At 44.4% G+C, this 24,369-nt stretch overlaps 1 protein-coding gene across 7 annotated transcripts in view; it reads left to right on the plus strand.

Annotated features, from left to right (window-relative positions):
• DNAJB6 (DnaJ heat shock protein family (Hsp40) member B6) overlaps positions 1-24,049 on the plus strand; it is a 62,024-nt gene extending 37,975 nt beyond the window's left edge. For 3 of the 7 annotated variants that reach the window (XM_079300314.1, XM_079300313.1, XM_079300312.1), the window contains exons 9-10: positions 9,530-9,736; positions 18,184-18,435. In XM_079300314.1, the coding sequence (XP_079156440.1) occupies positions 9,530-9,736; positions 18,184-18,266 (290 nt within the window). In that variant the 3' untranslated portion in view covers positions 18,267-18,435. Of the gene's footprint in view, positions 1-9,529; positions 10,180-18,183; positions 18,436-21,869; positions 22,037-22,574 lie in introns of those variants that run through there. The other 4 variants (XM_079300310.1, XM_079300308.1, XM_079300315.1 and 1 more) reach the window with 3 other exon arrangements.
• Positions 24,050-24,369: the final 320 nt, after the last annotated feature.

Below are 24,369 nucleotides of genomic sequence, written 5' to 3' on the forward strand. Positions count from 1 at the left end.
TATGCATCCATTTGCATTTATAAACATTGTTACTGGTAGGGTTTGAAAAATCAGTTGTATTTCTAAACTGTGGTGGGTTTTAAGGCATAGATCTTGACTATGGGTGGGAAAGGAAGAATGTTTGGGAACTCTGAGAGTTCCTTGATGGATTGGAGCAAAAGACAGCAAAAGGTGGTACAACTTGGGAGTCATGTCTCCTCTAAGGTCAACAGTACATGTTTCATAATTAAATACAGTATTTAGTCAAAGCTATGATTGAATGTCAACTTCAAACACTATTTTAAAAAAAATTCAGGCTTGTCATTTTTGTGTCAAAAATTGAAGAGCAGCTAATGACTTAATGTTGCCATTGTTGGGAATGTGTCAGAAACAGGACTGGATTTTGTGGTGAAGGTTCATGATACACTTTGAAACCCAGTGAGCCATCAGAAGAGATGTCCTGTTCTGTGAGCATGTGATGTTTTCAGAGTCATTTAAAAGATGGTGGTCTCTGGAGCTCTGTAAATTAGGGATATGTGCTCACACTGGAAGATGGGATTTGCTTGCTGTAGTCCTAGTATTACAGGGATAGATAGATGAGGAATACATTGCATGTTGGGGGTATAATTGGAGAGGCAGGTATCCCTTCTTTTTTTGGTAATTAATACGTGGAACCCTTAGTGTCAGAGCCATAATGTCATATTTAAGCTTCAGGGTAGAAGAGAGAATATTTTTCAAATGATTAACCTGAAAAGATGAGACCTTGCAAACTTGTGGACAGTGCAGTATGAAGTGTGGAGCTTGCACTTACTGTCTCGTGTCTGTGATATTTCAACAGCACTAATAGCCATTTGATGAAAGTATAAACTTAGTGATTTTGTGCTTTTGCCAAATTACTATGGAAGTGTTGACAAAACAGCTGGGGAAGTCATTCATCACATTTTTCTGAAGTCACTCATGAGATTCTTTTCTTTTTAAATTTAACTGCATGGCTTTTTCTCGATGTATCTTTTTTTCTTTTACGGTAATCTGGGTTTGCTGTGCATTAAGGTTTTGAAGACGGGTTTAGAGCTGGTAATCAATGGAAAAATATGTAACACAGCTGCACAATTTGCAAATTAGTGCTTGCTCAGAACTGTTCTGGAGATGCTCTTTTAGAGAGGGCCACTAATGGGAATATAAGATGACTTATTGTTACTTTAACTCATTAGTTTTTAAGAGTTACAAAGATTTGTTGAAAAAGAAGAAGAACACTTTTCCTCTGCTTTTGCTGTTTAAAGTGCTTTTTTAGTAGAAGCCAATTTTGCTTGACCTGGTGGTGGTAACTTCTAGAAAGGCTGAAGACAAGAAGCAAAGTTTTGTGTTTGGGGGCAGTGAAGGAACTGGGGGGTTCTGGAGAGCAAGTGTGAGAGGTGTGAAGGTCCACGAGGCTCTGCTTGGGCACAGGGGCAGAGAAAACACTGGTGGGAGGCACCATGGAGGACCTGGCAGGGCTGTATGTAATTGCACTGTGGAATTTTTATTTCTTTGTTTTCCCCTAGTAGTGAGTATTAAGTTTCATTATAAGGGCTGGTTCCTTTTTTCTTTTTCTTTTTTTTTTCTTTTTCTCAGTGGAATTTTGGTTTGCACTTCAAATACAATTTCAAAGTGAAACTGCAAGGCTTCCTCATGGTAGAGAAGAAACCCACGGGGATTTCTGTCTGAGGTTGAAAAATAGTTGAGATGAAAAACCCCTCTTTGTTTCAGGACAACTTGAGTTGGAAGGGACCTTAAAGTTCAGCCAGTTCTGACTCCCTGCCATGGACAGGGACACCTTACACTGTCCTGGGTTGCTCAACCCCATCCAACCTGGCCTTGGACACTTCCAGGGATAAGGCAGCTACAGCTCTGGGCAACCTGTGCCAAGGTCTCACAGCCCACACAGTAAAGATTTCTTCCAAATATCTAATCTAAACTTGCCCCCTTTCAATGATTTAAAGCCATTTCCCCTTTTCGTTGTAAGTATCAACCCAAATATAATAATTTGCTGTCAGTGATACAATTTTTGGAGGAAGAGGAGCCAGGTACAGTGTTCTGAGCTCCATCTCAGCTGTGTGTTGTTGAGGTGTGTTGGAAAGAGAAGCCCCAACAGTATGAGCCCATGGTACAGGTTGTTAAAGGGGTCTGGTCACTTCACTGTAGTGTTGTGCAATGAGACCTGCAGGAAGCTGGGGTAGACCTCTGCCAGGACCCTGAAAAGTGTAAAAAATATAATCTTTAAAGTAATCTTGATGGCTGTTTAAAAATCAGTCCATTTGGTCAAGTTCTGAGCTTGAAATCTTGCTAATTTGTATAAATATAGGTCAAGCTCATTCCTCATTCTTTGCTTCCTTTCAAAATTCATGCAGAAATGAATAAAAGGCCCTGCTTGATAAAATCTTTTAAAATTAATAAAATTCCCTTTGAGCTGCAGCATGCAAATTGGGTCATCTCTCTGCTTGCTGGAAATGTGAGGATTCCTGTTACCTCCTGCCATTTGCATTTCCAACACCCCAGATATTTAAGATGAGAGCAAGTGGCATTATCCATATGGATGCCCTGGTGTGCTTTAGCAGAAGGAAAATAGCTGCAGAAACCTGGATGTGCTCAGCATGTGCATCTCTCTTGCTTCACAAACAATGCAGGACCAATTCACTGGGCTTTGAAAGGTTCTCATAAGTTTTGGCAGGGATGAGGTAACTCCAGGCTGTCCCAGCAGCTCCCTCTCTTTGAGCCAGGCTCCAGAGCTTGATCTGGTCCAGCAGGAGTGGCTGTACCCATTGATCCCTGATAGCCACCCTGGGGAACAGCATGATCACATTTCTCTTCAAAGCAGTGCTGTTGTGGTTGGTATGTGCTGAAAACTCACTGTATTTTACCAGTTTGTTGCAGATTGGGGAATCTTTGTGGTGAAATGTTGCCTTGAGTAGCTTGTGATGTGCTGGGAATGCAGGATTCGTGTTGGTACATGCTGAGCTGAATGCAGGATATAATGGGGTTCTTGGGTGTGGATTGGGTGGCAGGTAAAATCCACCTTAAAAAAAAAAAAAAAACCAAAAAAAGGAAGAAAATCCAAAGTTTGAACTTTGTGAGGGAGCTGCTGCAGGGCAGGGAGGGTGAGCCCAGGTGGGGCTTTCCCTGCTCAGGTCTGTGCTGCAGGGGTACAGCTGGGCAGGAACAGTGTGAGCTGGCACTGGAGCAGATGAATACAAGGCAAAAATAAAAGGAGCAAGTCCATTGCCAGCTGTTAAAGCCAGAAGGGAGAGGGTTGCTCTGTGCATTGAGCAGAAAGCATTGAGCCCTGCCCTTTCCTAGACACTGGATCTGCTGCAGCCAGGCCTCTCTTGGGACAGAAATAGCACTCAATCAGTCTGTCCCTTTTCCCAAATCCCACGCCCTTGTTTTTTCCATCACTTCCCAGGACCTTGCCACCACCTCCTCTGCTGTCTCCTGCCACTTCTGGATTTTTCTTCCCCCCTTGCAGGAAATGTTTAGCTTGCTTGGCTGGCAAGATAGTAGTGCTGGTCCTGGCCTGGGAAAGGCCAGCCCAAATCCCCTAATTATAAACTTCATATGAGTTTTTGGGTTGAAGCAGGGAGACATAACCCACATCTGAGTGCAGTGCCATCAGTGCTGAGAGCTGAGCTGTCAGAGCCAGTGCAGGATGTGAGATAGGGAGAGGAGGGGCTGGACCTGGGAGCAGGTTTCTGCAGGACATGGGTTGGGAGCTGCTGGCATCTTCAGCTTCTACCCAGCTGAGCACTCCAGGCACCTCTTTGGATAAATATTTCCTTGGATTTTGCAGGTCAGGAGTCTCATACAGACACCAGGAAACCCTGAATCACCTTGTGTTCTCTGTAACACCGAGTACATTTGCTCTGGAAGGAAAATGATTGCCAATAATTGATGAAAGACACTAATCTGTGTGAGCTGACTCAAGCCCTCATTGTTTGTGCTGTGCTTTGGCTGCTGAACGTCACTGTTGAAATGAACTCCCTTTCCAGTTTATGAAAGTGACGGTGCAGATGGGGCAGCTGCTCTGGCATTCCCCAGATGGTTTCTGAGTGATTTCAGGCTCTTTCAGCTTTCAAAACTATCTACATCTTTTTGATTAGAGGATTTAAAAATGGCTGCTTTTTCTTGTAAGCATCACATCAGACAGCTAGAGAGAGATTTTTAAGGGCTGTCACTGTCAAACTCAGAGACATTTTCCAAAGAGGGCTCAATGCCTCTTTGGTTTCTATTGAATCTGAGAAACCCAAGAGCACAGGCTGAAAGAGAATTTTATAACTCCTCCTAAGCGTCACAGTGTTAGTGTTTCCTGGCATTTAGAAACAAGTTTAAGAACAATTAATCAGAAGAACTTGCTCAACATAGCCTCTAGTAATGGTGAGGGAGTATATTCTTGGCTGAGCATGTTGTCTGCAGTTTCAGGAGAGGTGAGGGGTGTGTATGTGCACGTGGTTTTGGAAAATACCCTGGGCTGGGTGTTTTATAATGAGCATCCATCCTTTCCAACAGGAATTAAAAGAAACTGATGATCTGGCAACTTTCTGAAAACAACTTTCAAGGTGTGGTCCCCCAAATGAGACCATTTCTGTGTTTTAGTAGAGTCACTTGGTCTCCTGCTGTCTTCTCTGTGCTATCATACATTAGATATGAAGCTTTCATGACAAGAAACAAAAGATCCAGTTAATCTCCAGGATTTTTTCAACCCAGGGTAATCTAGGCCTACAGACAGATTTGCTAGATGAGTTCTCAGATTGAACTGGTTCCTGTAAAATGTAAGATTTCCCAGCAACTGTTGGACTTCGGTCTAGGAAGAACCCTGGTAGATTCTGCCATGGTAAATATTAATACCGAAGCTGCTGTAATAATGGAAAAGTTCATCAGTAGAAAAATCTTATCAACAGGTTACAAAGATCATAGTGCAATTCACTTCAGATAAATGTGCTTAAATGGGGATTTATTTCTTTCACTTTTGGTTGCTCCTTCCGTTGCAGTTCAGCTCTCTGCAGCAGCAGCAGATGTAGTTGAATCATCAGAAGCTCCAGTGTCTTCTGTAAGCACAGGTTAAATTCCAAACCCTTGCAATGGGAAGGGGGAAAACATTCAAGAAAAGCTTTCCCCACCCTGCTTTCTGCATTCTTTGTGATGTCAGCCTGCATCAGGAACAGCTCAGGTGAACCTCAGGCTGCCAGCTGAAGCAGCAATATGATGCCTTGGTGTGAATATGCTGCCTTGCTCTGAGCTTACACTGCCCCTTAACTTTAGAGTCTGGAAGTGTTAGAAAGACACTTCACAGGCCATTCTGCAAAGAGGGTTTGGATGGAAGAAGCTTCCTGCATGCATCTGTGAATAACTTTGTGGCAGGAGCTTAGCTCGGAGCTGTTGTGTCCTTGGATGCAGGTGGGTGTCCCTCACCAGGTGCATCTGGTGCTGCTTGCAGGACCAGGGGGTCTCTGGTGCTTGTGGCCTCAGGGAAGTGTTCCTTTGACTGAGCAAATTGCTGCACCTGCTTTTTATTTCATAATACAGGGGGAAACCCTGATTCTAGGTGTATTTCTTTGGTGAGGTGTGTAGGAGCACAGCAGGGCTGCCGTGCGGGAAGTGAGCTGGTGAATGCAAATCAGCAGCTCCATCTCCTCAGGATGTTTACCTGAGTAAACATAGTTCTGTCATTACTGTCTTACCATTAATTACTGCTGATTCCTGCTAGGATTTCAGTCCAATTCCTGGACATACATGGATATTACTTAAACATAACACTAAAGAATAATGCTAGCCTGTGCAGGACTGCTTTGGTGTGAAGTGCTGCAAGATTTACCTGTCCCAGCTCACCTGGCATGTCTCTGCCAGTGCTTTTATTCCTGTGAGTTACCTGCATTTTCCAGGATCTGACACAGACCCTTGGGCGCAGCTGTGGTTCCCCTAAGCCCCACCTAGTCCAAGACAGCCTGTGAAATCGCGGTGTGAGCTCCCGGTTGTGCTGGCACACCTGGCCACAGCCAATATTGCCCTCTGCTGGCTCAGCACAGCGCCAGGGAGCCTCTCCTCCCCTGCCAGGCAACACCACTGTCTATCAGAAGTTATTTCCCAGCTCTTCTTGCTCGGAGCAGAAAGCAGTTTTTAGCCCCAGCACAGCTTTTTAGGATGCTACAGCTCATGTTTGTTTTCTTCTTCCCTGGAAGCTGCTGTTCATTTTGGAGCACCAGAAAACCAAATCTTAATTATTGTTTTTAAATGTTACTGGTAATGCCAAATCCATAATTTTCAGAATTAACCCTTAGAAATAGAACTTCTCCAAACTGGTTGTGCAAATGAAATAACTGCTAGGTTTTTAATTATTATTTGCATTAGTAGAATAAGATCTTTTGCTTAACACCATAACCTGGATGCTGGCTCGATAATTTCCTCGATAATTTCCCCCTTCCCTGCCCCAGCTGGGGTGGCTGCACTGTGAGCTGGCTGCAGGCCCTGAGCTGGGTTAAAAATAAGCTGGCAAAAAGAGTTATTTTTAACTCAGGCCAGTCCCTGCCTGGGGGTCACAGCGTGGCTGCCCAGGCTCTCACGTGGGTGTGCTGGCGTGGGGACACAGGGACAGCAAGGAGGGGGGAACTGAGAGCTGTTTCATCACCCTGAGCACTCCTGGAAGGTGCTCCTCTGGTGGATGTTCCTCCTCAGAACTCAAGTATTCCACACCCAGCTCCCACCCCCAATACCAGCTGTCTTCCTAAAAGCCATTTCTAGGACAAACATCACTGCTGACAGAACTCCAGCAGAATTTAAGCACTTCTTGGTGGTGATGTTCTTTGTGGCTGACTTCTCCCAGAGCAAATTCTATTCAAGTTTTATATTTTCAGTGATACAATCTGGCTCAAATGTTTAAAATATGTAGAACAGCATAGAATAGTTGATGCAAATCACAGGTTAGTTTTGCTGTGCCAGGTGTGCTAAAGGTGGATGATCAGGGGAGGATCTGACAGTTCATGCCATGCATAGCACTGGAGTTGATTCAGTATTTAAATCACAGCTGATGTGATATTACACTATGTAACTGATTTGTGGTGCCATCCTGCTCTTCTGCAATTCATAAGGGGGGTAAAGTTTGGGCAATTTTTTGGGGGCCTACTTGTTGAACTAAAATTTGCTTTTGCTTTAGGGATATGGAAGACTGAAAGACTCTGTTCCATGATCAAGATGGATTAAATCCTTTTAAATATTTAGAGCTAATAAGAAAGATGGAGCCAGACCTTTCAGCAGGGCCTGTAGTGAGAGGACAAGGGGTAATGGTTTTAAACTGAAGGAGAGTTGACTTAAATGAAAACTTTACAATGAGTGTGGTGAAACGCTGGGACAAGTTGTCCAGGGAATTGGTAGGTGTCTCATCCCTGGAAAGATTCAAGGTCAGGTTGCATGGGACCCTGAGACACCCTGATCTAGTGGAAGATGTCCCTGCTTATTACAGGAGAGTTGGATCAGATGAGCTTTAAAGGTTCCTTCCAGCTGAAGTGTTCTGTGATTCCAAAGGTTTGCTGGGTCCCTGAGCCCAGTACTGGGGAGTGGTGTCAGTGTGCCTGGCTGGGATATCTCTGTGATGCACAAACACACCCAGAGCCTCAAGAATGGCCTCAGCATGTTTCCCATTCCTGCATCTATTTGTGAATATACATTTTAAACATACATCAGGCTAGACTTTGCACATGGAAAAGAAATCCATGCACTTTGTGTTTCCATGGGAGAGGAGGAATCTCCTATTTCTGGTGCACTGTAATTTGTTAGGAAGTGAACTCTCTTGACTGGTTCTTGTCTGTGCAGTTGATGTAAATAGGTTCCATGTGCTTTTTTTTCTTAGTATTGGCATTTTATAGGCTTACTTCATAGACCTGCTATCCTCAGCCTGATACCTGCTTCAGTGCTGTTTATATAGTGTGTAAAGTCCTCTTATGGGTAATGATGGCAGTTCTGCATCTAGCATTCCCTGAGCTTTTCCTTGTGCTTTGCCTCTTGTAGCTGCAGTCCTGGTGCTGTCCTGGCAGCCCTGTCCTGCTGCAAGGAGAGCCATACACCCAGGGTTTTACACTGGTGTGATACAGGCAGGGACTAAATGCAGAAAAACTTGTTTTTGTGGTGTTTGCTTGTGCCTTTGGAAATGGGGGGACACCAGGCTACAGAAGCAGGAGTGTGGAGGTGGGATGGGCATTTGAGCAGTGGGGAAGGAGTGTGCTCTGCTCAGGCAGATGATTGCACCTGGAGCCTCCTCTGCTGCAGGGCTTCGGGTGCCTCACTGTGAAATGACTTTTTAAACACACCTTGCCTCCTTTTCCTCATGCCCTCAGAAGCATCTCCCCATGTACAATTACAAGGTAAAGACACTGCAGCCCGTTGTGTCTGGGAGTGGTGGTGTGGGGCACACACCAAGTGGGTGTTCCTGCTCTGTCCTGTGTTTCATATGTGGTGCCTTCTTCATCTTCAAAGCATTTTCCAGCCATGAACTAAGAGCACACACATTAGCTGAGAGCACACACCCCTCCTTGGGCAGCTGATGCCAGGACATCCCAGGAAAATCTTCCAGAATATGACACACCACTTTTGATGAAAATAAAATTATGCCATATTTCATCATCTCTATTAGAAGTACTTAAGTAATTGAACTAATGAAACTTTAAAAAGCCTTTAAGAAACAAATGTGGTACACACCTTTATTCCCAGTCTTTCCCTCCTGCCCCCCTTATTTTCCCTGTTGAACATATTTTGTTGACTTTTTGGGGTCTGTTTGTTTTTCAATGTGTGGTTTTGCTGAGTTTTATGTATTATGATAGTTGATTTCTCTGCTTTGCAGCAGTGGTACTGTTACAGTTTCTGCTGCAAAGGAAAGTGTCATCTGCAAAACAACATAAGTATGATGGGAATACCTCATCTTTCATACCAATTTTTGCAAACATTGGGTTTTATTTCCATTGTGTTCATTGGCCTGTGCTGTGTGTGCCTGCCTTGCCTCTGGGCTGTGTTCACCTCACACCTTTAACATGATTTCTTGTCTTCATGTGTTCCATCACACATCTCCACCATCCTTCCAGCTGTGATGTCCAAGATCCAGCCCCTCTGAACCCATATTGGTTTAATTCTTGTCCCACCACCTTTGCAGCCAGTTTGGGTATTTATCTCTCCTTTGAGCAGGACAGTCCAGGTGAGGTTGAATGAGATGACATGCTCTGCACAGGACAGAAATCCTGTCCAGGGCCATGTGCTCAGCTCCCTCACCCTGCCTTCTGGGCAGAAGGGAACAGTGGCCCCTGAGTCATCCAGTGGGCTGTTTTGGATGGCTTCAGTGTAGTGATGGCCACTGATGGATCTTTCTGCTCCAGACACTCCCAGCCTGCAGACACACAGCACTGTCCATGACCAACCACAGCCAAGACATTATTTTGTGAGCCCTGACACCCAGCCCATTTCTGAGGGCTTTTTTCCCAGGCTGAATGGATGCATTCTGTGTGCAGCTCACTTCTCTTGCGTTCTTTGCCTTTTGCAGGGGAGGCAGATGAAGAAGCCTTTGCTGAGGAGTGCAGAAGGAGAGGACAACATGCTCTGCCCTCCCAGCCCTCCAACCTGCGCCTGCTGAAGCCTCACAAAGCTGCCAGCTCCCCCCGCTTCCCCTGCCACTACAGCACTGATGAGGTGGAAGAGCAAGACAGGAGCCGGGTTATGAGCAGCTTCGAGGCCCCTTTTTATTTATCAGGTGTGCACAAGCATGTTGGTGAGAAATGTGCAGAGAAGGACCCATCACATAGTCAAAAACCAAACTCGAAAAGCCATGCAAAAAGTTGGTGCTGTGTGTTGACTTAATGGTAGTTCCCTGGCAGATAATTAATAGCAGCTTGTTTGCCTTCATCCTGCTTTAGCTCTGATCTTCCATTTAGCCTAGATTCACTAATGCCCTGGGATATTTAAGGATCCAGGGCAAATACTGTTGTGCTGCTGAAGTGCCTCTGCTCTTTGTTGTTAAAAATGAAGGCATTTTAGAGGTTAACTCATCACAATACTTTGCACATTCATTTACTTAAATTGTGCTTGGCTTCCTTGTCCAAGGAGAAGTTCAGCAAGTTGATGTTATTTCTGGAAGCTGCAATTTTAGGCAACTAAATCCTAATAAAGGAGGCTGAGAACATTTAGGCAAACGTGGCAATGTGGCAATTGTCTGGGCTATTTTTGGAAGTAATTAGTCCTTTGATATATTTCCAGCCTGTAATTTTTTGGCAATGTAGTCCAGAGGCCATCTTGGACAAGAAAGTCCTCAAAACTACTTAATTGGAACCTGTGGTCAGAAATCATCCAGGACTGTGAGGGCAGGTTTTTCTGAGATGAAAGATGCCTTTCTACTTGGATGCCCAAACCAAGGACCCTTCTTAGTAGTGTGAAATCAGGTGAAGTGCTGGGAAGTGTGAGCCTATGAGGTGTCTCAGGGTAAACACAGCACATGAAAAATATGTAATGTATCCCAAAACAGGTGCTCATGTACTCCCAGAGCTGTGTTTATGAGCCTTTAAACCTAACACTCTCTTTTATGTGGAAGGCCTAAAGATATTATGACAGATTGAAAAAAGAGAATAATTTAGATTAATATCTTCCTGATAAGTTGCTGGAAGCTTTGTCTTTAAAGATGACCAAGCTGAATATTTTATTTAAAAAAGAAAAAAATGGAAAGGAAAAAAAACTGACAAAAAGTTACAGAGGCCTGAACGTAAAGTTCTGGGCTGATGTCCTGAAGCTTCCCATGCAAGGGCAAGAGACAGGTTTGGTCTCCTGTGTCTGTGTCTGGCAAAACAACTCTGTCTTTGGACACACAAAGATCTCTGCAATCACAATATTTTGCAATGGATTCTAAGGAGCAGCTGAGTTTGACATGCACCGTGCAATTTTTGGAGCAATTTGTAAGATTGCTTAGGACTTTTTGCTGTGAATTTATTTATGCCCCAAGACGCACAACTTTGCAATTAAAATTAATTTCCAGAAGTATTACAATCACAAAATAGTCTCTTCTACCAGTAGACTGTGAGTTGCCAAAAAAGACTCAGGGTGAAAACTTGATTGCAGTGAGACTAAGATTTTACTGTTGCTTTAAATATTTTGCCTGCTGTTCCTCTGACGGGCAGGGCTGCTGAAGGACTGGTCGAGTCAGTCATAAAAACCTACGTGAGTGTCTTAATCCCTCCCTGGGGAGTTTGTGCACGAGCCCTGGCCAGTAATGCCATTTCCCTTCATGGGTGCTCACCTCTGCTGACTGCCTTGCCCTGCAAGCAGCTTCACCAGCACAGCTCTGTAATTACAGAGACCACTTGACTCGCTTGGCTTCTCATCCATCACTGCCGTGCTTACATGGGCCAGCAGAATCATTTCTGCCTTGCTCCAAAGCCCTCTCATTTCTGGGAAACAATCCAGTTCAATGGTCTCAAGCCAGGTGCAGTTCCACCTTGAATCAGACATTTTTGCCACCAGCAGCACAGGGCCCTTGACAGCAGGACCACGCAGCAGTTGTAGATGTTGTCCCAGGTGGAGCATCTCAAGCAAACCCTCAGTCATTGATGATTCATTTGCTGTTAAGTGGTTTTTTTTTCCCAGCTCTAAGAATGGTACTGTTTGAATTTTGATTTGTAAGTCAGCAGGAAATTTAAATGAAGGAGAAGGGGAGAGGTTTCATCTTGACTATGTGGTGGGAATCCCTCTGGTAGTGGGATCTCTCTAGTGCCCAAGAGCAAAGGCTGGCCAATTCCTTTAGACTGGCAAATCCAGAGGTGAGATGAATCCTCTCCTTAGTCATCACAGTGGGTATTTAACCAAAAACTGAGAGTTTAATCTATCATGGACACGTTGTGTTTTAGTGGAAATTGCTCTGGAAACTGTTCCTGGTTTCATAATGGCCTTTTATTCTAAAACTTCACCTCTTATGCCCCCAGTCACTGCATATCTCAACCAGTTCTCTAGCTCCCAACAAGGAATTTTTGCAATAAGAATTCAGATACTGCAAGTGTTGTGCTTCCTGATAGTGTGGTACATGGCTGACTGGTGGGATCTGAACTGTGTCAAAGTGGTGTTAATGCCAGCAGAGACCTGGGGATGGCAGCTGTTAATGCCAGAGGTAGTGGTAACTACCCCTTAAAAATACTGCTTTGGCTTTGAGAGTTTTGACCTTTATCCATCAAGAATGATTGAAATGTTGAATTGTTAAAATAGTAAAAAAATATGATACAAATTTTATTATTGGAAATAATATTGCAAGGTTTGCTCTTCCTTTTCAAAGAAATAGCTTGTATTAACCTACAACTTACAACATTAATAATTCATTTGTTGCTACATTTTCATTTGCTGGCATCTGTTAAGAGGAAACCATTTTAAAATAACTAGCTTAACTAATCTTGATCCTTTCCTAGCATGGATTCCTCTCTTGGAAAGTTGAGCTGTTTGTACTTCATTTAATCTTTAATTCAGTCTCTGTTCTTTCTACCAACATGCAGTCTCCTGAATTACACTTTACTAACTAGTAACAGTAATGTGCTTTGTTATCCAAACTAATTACTTTATAATTCCATCACAAACTTCGTTTTGGGCATGTAATGGAAAGAGAAAGGAAAGCAAAGCCACTGTTTTTTGTGGAAATCTAATCCATGTGGAATGCTGGAGGTGTGGAGATGGAGTTCCCCCTCCCTTTGCTCCACATCCCCTGGCAGTAACTTCAATAGGATGGGGTAACAGCTGTGCCCCTGTGGGGCAGGGCTGGGAAGGCTGGCTGGTGGATTTGGAAGCTGGCTGGTGGATTTGGAGGCTGGCTGGTGGATTTGGAAGCTGGCTGGTGGATTTGGAGGCTGGCTGGTGGATTTGGTGGCTGGCTGGTAGATTTGGTGGCTGGCTGGTGGATTTGGAAGCTGGCTAGTGGATTTGGAGGCTGGCTGGTGGATTTGGAGGCTGGCTGGTGGATTTGGAGGCTGGTTAGAGGATTTGGAAGCTGGCTAGTGGATTTGGAGGCTGGCTGGTGGATTTGGAAGCTGGCTGGTGGATTTGGAGGCTGGCTGGTGGATTTGGAAGCTGGCTAGTGGATTTGGAGGCTGGCTGGTGGATTTGGAGGCTGGCTGGTGGATTTGGAAGCTGGCTAGTGGATTTGGAGGCTGGCTGGTGGATTTGGAGGCTGGCTGGTGGATTTGGAGGCTGGCTGGTGGATTTGGAGGCTGGCTAGTGGATTTGGAGGCTGGCTGGTGGATTTGGAAGCTGGCTGGTGGATTTGGTGGCTGGCTGATAGATTTGGAAGCTGGCTGGTGGATTTGGTAGTTGTCTGGTGGATTTGGAGGCTGGCTAGTGGATTTGGAGGCTGGCTGGTGGATTTGGAGGCTAGCTGGTGGATTTGGAGGCTGGCTGGTGGATTTGGTTGCTGGCTGGTAGATTTGGAAGCTGGCTGGTGGATTTGGTAGTTGACTGGTAGATTTGGAAACTGGCTGGTGGATTTGGAAGGTGGCTGGATGCCCCCAGGCTTAGCCCAGAGCTGCCTTCATGCATGGTGTTTAGGTTGCTGGTACAAAATCATCCTGTTACTCATCAAAGACAGCTGGGCTGTGTGTGGAAGGGCTTCCATGGCTGCATAGCCTTGCAAGCTTTTGCTTGCCATTTGGGAGTAAAACCTTGGCATTCTATTCAGTGCTGGTGTTACCCTAATTAACAGGAGGCAAACAGGTGGAATCTTGTGGCAATTCCAGGCAGAATTGGTAAAGGAAATAGGATGGTGAGCAAGCATGAAGGGAGGCCCCTGCAAGTTGGTAAAGCTTTTCTGTCCCCTAAAACATCAAAGCTGGGATTACCTCACTGGGTTGGCCAGTGAAACTGGAGATCTCAGCCCTTGGATTTAACAGTGTGGATAATTGAATAGTGGAACAGCATACCTAGACAGGGTGGGATGTTTTGTCACCCCAGGTCTTGGCTAAAGGCTCCCTCTCCACCATGCTCCATGGCACAGGCAGGAGCTGTGGGTGAGGAGAAGGAATTAGTAGGTCAGGTTGTGCTCTGTGCTGGGCAGTGGCTCAGGCTGAGGGGAGGGAATGTGAAAGTGTAAAGTTGTAATTGCAAATTGAGTCACATATTAAATTATACTGAAGCTGTGATCTGGGGTGGATTTTTACAATGGCATATGTGAGTGTGATCAGTCTAAAATAACAGAGAGTGGCTGCAACTCAGAGGTAAGCCAGCTGCCTTTGAAATAGCAGTTTATTGTTTTGACTAGAGAGACATTTCTAAGAGCAGAAAATTAGAAAGAGCACTACAAAACCCAGCTTGAAAGTGCCTCACTGCCCTTTTAAAGCTCTGTGGGTGGCGAGGCCATGGCTGTTTCCATGCTTTGAAGAAAGGCCACAATCTTAGCAAAAAGTTGGTAGATCTTGGAGAACATTTTCTCCCCCACACTCAGTGTTTCACTCTGAAAGTGGAAAGAGGCTCCTCCAAAGTCTTCACCTTAGCAGATCATTACAAAAATCACACCCTGGCCCTTGTTGCTCATTGATGTGGGCCAAGCAGCAGCAATGCTGTGTGTTCATTGCCAGTTCTGATGGAACACCTTGTTTCCTTCTGCTGACTCTTCTCCTCTGTGCTGGCAGAAGGAAGGAGGAGCAGACCCATGGCCAGTCTCTGCATCTTGGTAGAGCAGGCAGATGTCAGACAGGGCAGGAAAAAGCAGGATACCAGAAATGTGTTGGGTAGGAGTGTCTTCCCTGGGACACTTGTGCCTTTGGATGTGCACACCTCCCTGGCAGCTGCCACCAGGAATGCCATGAGTTTCACACTCAGTGACCCAACAAACTCGTGACCCTGGCAGGTGCACATGGCAGGGAAATAAAAAGCCAGAAGGAAAGTCAGTCTGGGACACAGCAGAGAAGCTTCCCAGTTTGTTTGGGTCCTTGCTGAGTGATGGTTGAAGGAGTTGCACCTAAGTGTTTCTGGAAGTTGTTTGCAGCCTTCAGCAGCTTTATTAAAGCTGGAATCACTTCTGTGCTCCTTGTGGCTCTTGCAGAAATAGAAAAGAAGGGGATGAAATGGAGAGTGGGTTAGCTGATGCTGTTTGTTTTAGATAAGAATTATCCAAGTAAAGCAGGTGTAATTCCTAATGGTGTGGATTCTTGCTTCACCCATCTCTGCTCCTGGCAGCTGACAAAAGCAAGAAATACCAACTTAGGGAGATTTCTATCTGCATTTGAGTGAATCTGCTGTCCAAACGTCACAGCTTGGGGAAGCTCTTGGCAGCCTGTTCTCCCTGTGCCCCATGAGGCATTTCTAGAGTTTGGGTGGCTGAAGATTGCTGCTAAGGATGGAAATTTGAACAGCCTTCTCCAGAGCCAGCACTGTTTGGCTGAAGCCAGTTCAGCCTGGCACTTACTCTGGGAAGTTTCTATGGACACTTTGGGATGCTGGCAACTCGCCAGGACACGGGGTCACTGCAGAGTGACCAGCCATGGGGCTGCTGCTTTCTAATTCAGATTTTGTTGTCTCATGACTTTGGGGCTAGTCTTGTAACCAAGACAGCTAAATAAGCTTTTAATTAGTGCTGGTTGAAGTATTTGAGTGAAATATGCACCGAAGGGTTACATCTTCAGTGTGCAATTCTTATTTATGTTAGGAGCTGCTTCACTTGTTTGGATTGGGGTTTTGGCTGTTATCACCCAGCAGTGCTGGAGCAACAGACTGGCAAAGTTTGACCCATCCTTTCTTCTTAGGTGGGGATAGAAAAGGAAATGGCAGACAGTGAAATTATTTATCACAGCAGGCTCAAAACAGAAAAGACCTGGCAGTTTTCTCTTGAGGAATACTCTGTGTTTGTGTGTTATCACCTGCTTTGGGCAATCTCTTTCTGTGTGTCAGTGATAACACTTGAAAGATTTCCACTTTTCAGCCTTATCATTCCAGGGGCTGGTGGGAGACCATGTTGTCAAATGCCTAAATATCTTCATACCATAATATTTTAACATTTAAGTGGTTTCATTTATAAGGCAATAAATTATGTGGCATTGACTTCAAGTCATAATTCACATTGACTCAATATTTTTAAGAAACAGTTGCTAGAATTGCTTTCAAAATCTCAAGCATTTGAAGAAAATGAACTATTGCAAAAAAAAATATAATGACATAAAATAGCAGCATCAAATGCTATCATGCCTGGATGTGGAAACCTTTTAGTAATACTGACACTGTTTTGAGAATGAAAAATGAAAAAAATTATGCATCTAGTACCTGCTAGGGTTTAATGATCCTTTCCCAAATATCTGTGTTATTGTTTCATAGTTATTCCATGAGCCAGTTCTGATCAGCTGAGGTGATGGTGTTTCTCCCTCCAGTAAAGGGAGGAATCCTTTGAATACCAGCCCCCAGATGACTGATTCTCAGGAGTCAGCACATCTCCCATCTCTTCCACCTCCTTTGGCCTCTGTGGGAGAGCAGGGAGATGCTTGAGCCCTTCAGGGATGGGTGCCTTACTCAGTGGGTTGAATGCAGAAGGATCCTTTCTTTGGTGATGTACAGGTGACCAAGGGGCTGATGTGGAAGGAAACTTCCTGGATGGAGTTCTTAATGAGGAGATGTTCACACAGTGACTCCAGGGACAGGAGTTTAGCTCAGGGGGTGACAGAGTGCAGGGAAAACCCAGTGTCATCTGCAATTCTGCTAAGCACTGCCAGTTTCCCTCTTCCTTAAACAAGAAAACTGGTTTCCACTCTAACTTTGTGCAGGGTGATCACTCATGGCAGAATTTCTAAATAAATATCCTGCCTCTTGACTCAGATGATTACAAAAGATGAAGTCATGCTGTGGGTACAGCACAGGAGCTAGAGTGATAACCTAGAACAGTTTCCCATTGCTACAAGTGAGTGTATTTCCTCTAACCTTTGATAATGTCTCAAATGGTTCCAGCTGAAAGACTTACCTTGTGTTCCCCCCCAGTCTTAAACTGAGGAACTTCAGCTCTGCCATGGGCACATCTCTAACAGTGCTTGGGAGGAGCTCTGGTGAGGAGCAAACTGCAGCCACAGCGTGGCTTTGTGCTCCCCCAGCCTCCCACCACTTCCTTTTCCCATCTTAATTTTGCTATTGATAAATTGATGGAGAACCAGGTGCACTGGTGAAAATGCTTCCTTGGGGCCATTTCTGCCTATCTGCTGACAGAACAGAGGGAAAAAAAGGGATTTCCATACAGGCAGAGCTGAATTCCAGGGCCATTCCTCTGAGTCCCAGCCCTGTCTCTTGCTGGATTGCAGGGCTGCTCTGCTCTGTGCTGGTCCTGGTCCCTGGACTGTGCTGATCTCCAGTGACAGAGCTGAAAGATCCCTCCAGCTGTCTGAAAACATCACAGAATGATTGTCTGAGGGAAATGTTTACTGTCTCTCAGTTTAGATTTATGAGTGCACCTGGGTAGATGTGGTGGTTCACACAGTTCACTGCCCTTGCAAGTTGGATTTTGCTGCAGGTTTGGAGGAAAAGGTGATGCTGAGCAAGAACTCTTTTTCACACATCTCTGTGGGAGTAATAAACCATTGGAATGATGATCATATGGCTGGAAGCTTGTGCCTACTGAACCTGCAGCAAATAATTGTTGCTTGAACTCAATGCTTTCATGCACCATTGGGGCTGCAGTTGAATATAACCTGTGGTGCATAGTTAAGCATGAGCAGGCTGATGACCAGCATATAAAATATATATTGGTAAACACTGAGCACCTTCTTATTTACTCAGGATTCTTGGCATTCCCTAGTCTTAAAATGGAAATGCAAATATCGTGGTAACTCTGACTACTGCAAGCAGGAAATGCCAGTACTTAAATTGCTCCTGCTGCATAAATCTTATTTATTGCTTCCTTTTTGAAAATTAGACTGGTTTTGCATGTGCTCTAATTTTGAAGCTTTTCCTGAATGGCTTTGAAGTATTTTGAAAGTTCTCCAGGTCTTTTCAAACTTCAAAGATTGGTAGTATTTTCTTTCTATATATAGTAGAATGGGGGATATAGTAGAAATGGCAATTTAAAAAAAAACAAAAACAAACCAAGCACATTAGGAAGCCAGACCTTTTCTTTAATATTTTTTAAACCATTCAGAGAACATGTGCTTTTGCTAGAAAGAAAAGTCCATGAATGCTGTGAAAAGTGTTTTACAAGCCATGTTTCCTCAGGATACAAAGAAGGCAGCAAGAGGAGGAAGCAGAAGCAGAGAGAGGAACTGAAGAAGAAGAAGGCAACCAAAGCGAGTTACTAAAATGGACTTCCCTGCTATGCCAATGCCTTTTAATAATGACAACAACTTCATGTTACCTTCAAGCACACCTCTTTTGTTTATATTTTTTGATTGTTCACACTGCTACCAAGGAAGTGACTCATGTTTAAAACTGTACTAAAATTGCACTATGTTATTCCTGTTAGTTTCACAGAGTGGCTTTCTTGCCCCTTCAGGTTAGGGAATTCAGACGAGGCAGGTCGTGGTTAGAAGTGTGTTATGTTTGAAGATTGGAAAGTTACAGAATTTCTTACCTCTTCCTTCCCTGGGACTAAGACAACTCTAGTCTAGTGTTTTTTTATTTGTCTTGTAGGATATAAAAGGCAAATGCCTGCTTGTTTGGTCACTGGCATCAACACCAGGCCCGCTGAAAGAAGAGTCCTGTTCACTCATGTCATTGGGAGTGGGGCTGAGACATGAGCTCTTGTAGGGTAATTTATGCAAGATTAATAAGTGGCTTTTATGGTTGGGTTTTTTGTTTTTTTTTTTTTTTCCCCCAGGCTGGGCAGTTCTGTCCCTGCTATTAAAGTGTTCCCTGATATGAAATTGTATCTTGAAGTTATATCCTCTGATTTTAAGGAATGTAGTGTAATGATGGTCTCCTGTAAGCACTCCTACTGATTTCTTTAGGCTTAGTTGATTCTTGATGAATCATTTAGTGAAATCATTCCTTATTTTAAAAGTTTATTTTCAGAACCTAGAGACAAATGTTCCAAGTGCTACTTTAAAACTACTCTTTGTTTCTTCTGAGTAGGTTTTAGATAACAAACATTTTTTAGCATCCATTTTAGATTTTATCAACTTGTTTCTGCAAAGAGCTTATACCTTTATGTATGAAAGCATTTTGCATTGGTTTTATTGCAGGGTAAATTTTGTTTTAGTTTGAAAAGATGTCTTAGATCTAAAAGAAATATGTGTTTCCTGGCAAGATGACTTCCTTGCTTCCCATACTTGTCTCATGTGCATGACACATTGCTTCTCTTAACCTTTTAGTGTGTACAGAGCCCCTCTGTTGCCTTAAGCATTTACCTGCATGTTTCTTGTCAGTGTGTTGTCTCCATTTTTTAACCTCCAGGTAGGAGTTAGCAGCTTATGGTTTTGTTTTTGTTTCTTTTGTCTTCCTCTTGCCAATATGTTGTTGATGTAACAGCCTTAAACCTGGCAATATTGAAAGTCCACAGTTCCTGAAGAAACTCACTCATCCTAACGTTTCCAAGGTGTAGGAATGCACATAATGGTGTAAGAGAGGAGCTAAACAGAAAAGCCAAGTCTGCATTCTAGCATGGTTTGATATAACAAATTCTGGTGTCTCTGGTATCTGAATGGTTTAGCTTCAAATCCCCAATGTAACCCTCTGCAGGCACCACATAACACACAATAACCATTTGTGAACTCTCTTAGGTCTGTAAATTATGGTTAAGATCAAATAAGGACTCAGTATCGGTTTTCTGTCACTTAAGTACCACCTTTTTTTTTTGTGCAGTGTTACTAATATTTAAAAATAAAGAAAATCTGCCTTTATACTTTGTCCTCTTGCCCTGTACTGTAGACTGGCATCAGTTGTCTGTGGTTCATTTCCATTAAAGTTCAGGCTGTAAGCACAGGGGGGAGAGTCCTCATTCACACAACACCCACAAGCATTCCAGGTAATTCCTTTTGTTAAATCCATGAGCAAGTCAATACAGTCCCTGTGTCAAATGGCTGATACTGGAAAATGAGGGCTCTTTCAGGCTGGAAACATCACTATGTTGAGGAGAGTACACTTCAGGCAGAGCTTGCACTTTTGCCATGCAAGGAATATTCATCCTGGATAATGCACAACACTGCTGCTTTCCATACTCCAGGGGAAATGCCCCCATACATATGTTAGTTTAAAGCTCTTACTGCTCATTATTTGTTGGGGACATGGCTCATGCTTTGGAAAAGCAGCAGAGGTGGAGGAAGGCAGAGGTGACACAGCACGGGGCTGGTCTCCCCAGGGCTGTCCCTGTGCTGGGAGCAGCCTCCTGTGATGGGACAGAGTGGCTCCAGATCAGGAATGTGCCTTGAAGAGTTAGAGCAGACAGGGATTGGGTACATAAATATCTCCTTGACTCAATCCCTGTGTTAGGAGGTGTGTAGAGCATTAATTAGGAGACCTGCAGGCAGGCTCTAAATTAGTGAGGAAAAGCCTGTCTGAACAAAGGCATCCTTCTCCAGGGGAAGGGGAGGGTGCTGCCCTCCTACACCCCAGCCTTCCACTGGGAGAAACTCCTGGGAAACAGAGTCCAGAGGAGGGAACCACGGCATCATCTCTCCCATCACCACCTAGAATCTGTCCCAGCTTGCCCAGAAATCAAGAGATGTGGGCCCATGGCCACTGAGCCTAATTCCTTCTTTCTCAGCCTAATTATTTGTGGATTTTGGCTGAAGGGGAACTGCTCAAGTGTAGCATGGCTGTAGCACTGTGTTCCCGTGGCTGTGCTGGAGCTGGAGCTGTGTCTGCAGAGCAGGGACATGGTTCTGTGTCCCTCTGCCACAGGTGAAGGCTGCCTGATGATGTGGATGCTTAAATATGTGTCGGGGTAGGAAAAAATGCAGGTGGGTGTGAGACACCACAACTGATAACAGATGATGCTGGCCCAAGAGTGGCTGTGAATAAATGTATTGTGAAAGCTGGGAAATGATTCCTGCCCATCCCACAAGACTTCTGTGGAAGAGCTGAGAACAGAAACGGAGCTAGTTTAAATACAGGGCCTGATGTGATGTATAAAATGTATTGCAAAATGATTTTTTATGGAGCAGATACCTGGGCTCCAAGACCCAAAATATATCCCATAAGAAAATAAATTTACTAGAGTAGATAACAGTTGAGTAACATGGAGGATACACTGAAAAGTATCCCTTAAAAAGATACACTGAAAAATACCCCAATTTTGAGATAAAGGGCACACAATTGCAAACAAGCACAATGCTGACTGAGAAATGTTTCTGCTCCTCACTTGGAAGTTGCCACTATGAAAATGGTTTAAATTCAGTTGTTTCCCCACACCTTTCAGAGATGTGCACTGTCTACTCTTTGAACCAAGATTTGGCAAGACTTTGATCTGAAATAAATTACCTTAGAGTGTGTAGGAGTCAGAATGATAAAAAAGTATTTTTCAAGTTTTTTCCCAGTCTCTGCTCCGTGCTGGTGCCACCTTCATGAGCAGCCTGCAGACCTGCACATCCTGCTCTTAGAGGTAACACAAAGCTTTGGTTTTTTCTGTCAGCTTGGCCTTTACAGAGACTTCCCTTTCCCCCAAATTTTAAACTATCTCATGAAAAGTATGTATTTCTTGAAATAACTGAAAAGATGATGAGTCAAACATCTGGAAAATGTGCAGAAATCATCAGGTAAGCACTAAGCTGCCTGTTTTCCCAACCACATCTGAAATATGTGACTCATATCCACTTGTCCTTCAGGAATGTTCCCCACCATGTGCCACCAAGTGGTGCCTATCAAGTGGTGGGATTAGCTTGTTACTCAATCAAATGTCATTGTTTTAATCTATCTGTAAAGAATTCTATTAATTTCCATTTTTTCCCTTTTGTTTGGTGTGCTAGTTGCACAGGATTCCCTGGATGCACAGGTTAGTCCTTCCTACATTTCAGATCTTGGTTATCTTGTACAGTTCTGCTCTTTTATGTCCAAGCTGAGCTCACATTTTAGGGCTCTCTCATGTTTCCTAGGCTGGGGATTACCTTGCTGCCTGTAACTCACACACTGATGGGAGGGTGGGCCTGGCATTTTTGGCCTTTGATGAGCTAGATTTAATTATCTTTTTTCTAAGTGGGAAGCTGGTCTTCTCACTGTTTGCAAAACTTTTCTCATTGCTACCTGTTGCACTAAAAACTCCAGGCAAGGAAATTTTCCTCCCCTTTGATGAGAATTAAAAGAGGGCACTTACAGCCACATACAGATCTCAGTAGATGTTTTTATTTGGAACTATGATTGATTCACCTGCCCTGTGTCAGCACATTTTATCTCTTCACAAGCTCTTGTAGCCAAAAAGGATTAGGTGGGGTGTTAGGAAGTGTCAGATTTGTTATGTACCTTGTTGGTGCCCTCTCAGCCACCAGCTGTTAACTCCTGACAGCAGGAGAAGCACTCACAAAGTGCCTGAGTGACATGAGATGACATTTCCAAGCATGGGGCAGTTGCCTCCTGCTCTCACCAGGACAAGAAGAGACTGACCATGTCACTTGGCTTATCTTGAACTACAGTTTCAACACTTGCTCTGATAATGAGTCTGAATGCTTTGATTTCAGGGAAATGCCTCAATATCTGCTTGGAAGCAATCATGGATTTTCTAGGATGTTTTCAAGGAGGGAATGGGACCTCACTGTGCTGGCTGGATGTGTAATTGCATCTCTTCAGTGGCTGTTTCCATTGGCACACACATGCACCTTTGCACTGAAACAGCAGATGTCATATTCTCCATCCCTTGTTTGGGAAGTGTTCATCCTTTGGTCAATGCTGAGCAATTTGCTTGTTCTTTAGGCTGCTGGTGGTTGAAATTTAATGAAGTATTGTTATATGGTAGGTGTTATTTTTACATTATTTCAATGTTAAGAGATTGCAGCTGGGAAATTTTCCTTTAACTTAAAAACAAAACTTACTTCCAGGCTTTTGAGATGAAAGCCGAGATGGCAAAATCATGGATCACACCAAAGCTTTTATGCACATACACCCCTGAAATGTAATGGGGTTAAACCTCTAAAATATGTGTTTCTGCCTGATTTTTTGAGTTCAGATGTGTGGCACTTTTGGATGATTTCATATGTTCAGATGAGCAGTGCTATTGCATATTGCTACATCAGGAGAGGGTTTGCAGCCTCTATAACAGATTGCACACTCAGAGCCAAGGAAGGGAAGGAGCACTGAGGAGAGGTTTTGGAACACTAAAAACCCACTTGCACAGTACCTGGAAGGGACATTCACCACAGGTGGTTGGCTTGATGCTGGCAGCAGACACAAGCTACAACCTGCCATCCTGGCAGGGCTGTGACAACATGGATTTCACTGCTCTGGGATGTGAGGGGAGGAGGAACCAGCACTGGAGCCTTCCCTGGGCTGTGAGTCACGCTTTGTACCCATGAAAAGGATTTGTCAGCTGCCTGGCCCACTGTCCTGTCTTTGACAGTGACTAATGTGGCTGCCTAGGGGAAAGCACACGAACAGGCCAAGCCTGTTATACCTCACCAAAGTGTTTTCCCAGCTCTGGCATTTTGGGGGTCAGAGGCTCCTGGATCCAGAAATGGCCTTTTTGTTACCCAGTGTTTTTTGCCCATTGACTTGTTAACCTAGAAAGCTGCTCCATACTCGTTGTCCTATGACAAGGCATTCCTCATGTGACTCCACTGGGTAATGAGATGGGTGCTGTGGTTTAAAACTTTCTCCTATATCTTCCTTTGGCTTCTTCCCCTCCTCCATCCCAGCATGAGATACTGCCCCCCACATCCTCACTCACCTTTTCCATGGCACTCATGATTTTACACATCTCACTCATGCCAGCCTTTGGTTAACTCTTTTATGGCTCAAGGGGTTCAGCACATTGAGCCATTCCTTGCAGAAAGCCATTCCTACCTTTGATCACCCTCTCAGAATGGAGAAAGATGATTAAGCAGTGGCTCAGCTCCATAAATTGTGCTGACCATCTGAACAAGCATGAGTAGCCTGATATCAGCTGGCTAATACTCCACTGACAGAAAGAGAAGAGTGCCATGGGGTGCAGGAGGGGCAGAACTGGGGCTGCTGTGCTGCCCTCAGCCTCACCAGGCTCCACAGGCTCTGGGTGCAGGTGCATGAGCTCATGGCACTGATGGTATCTCCAGAGCATGGTCCCACACCTTCCCTCCCCCTCAGCTCAAGCCACGTCATGGGACACTCCTTGGCAGCGTTTGGGACCTGCTCCCCCTGACTCAGGCTCAGCTCTGCTGCCACTCAGTGCTCCTCCAAGTGTTCTCTGTCCCTGCCTCTGCTGGGCTGGCAGCACCTGGGCTGTCCATGGCCACTGCAGGGCTGCCTGTCCCACACAGCTGGCACTGCTGAAGGGTCCCTGCC

This window comes from Erithacus rubecula, assembly GCF_903797595.1.
Source record: "Erithacus rubecula genome assembly, chromosome: 3".
Lineage (NCBI taxonomy): Eukaryota > Metazoa > Chordata > Aves > Passeriformes > Muscicapidae > Erithacus > Erithacus rubecula.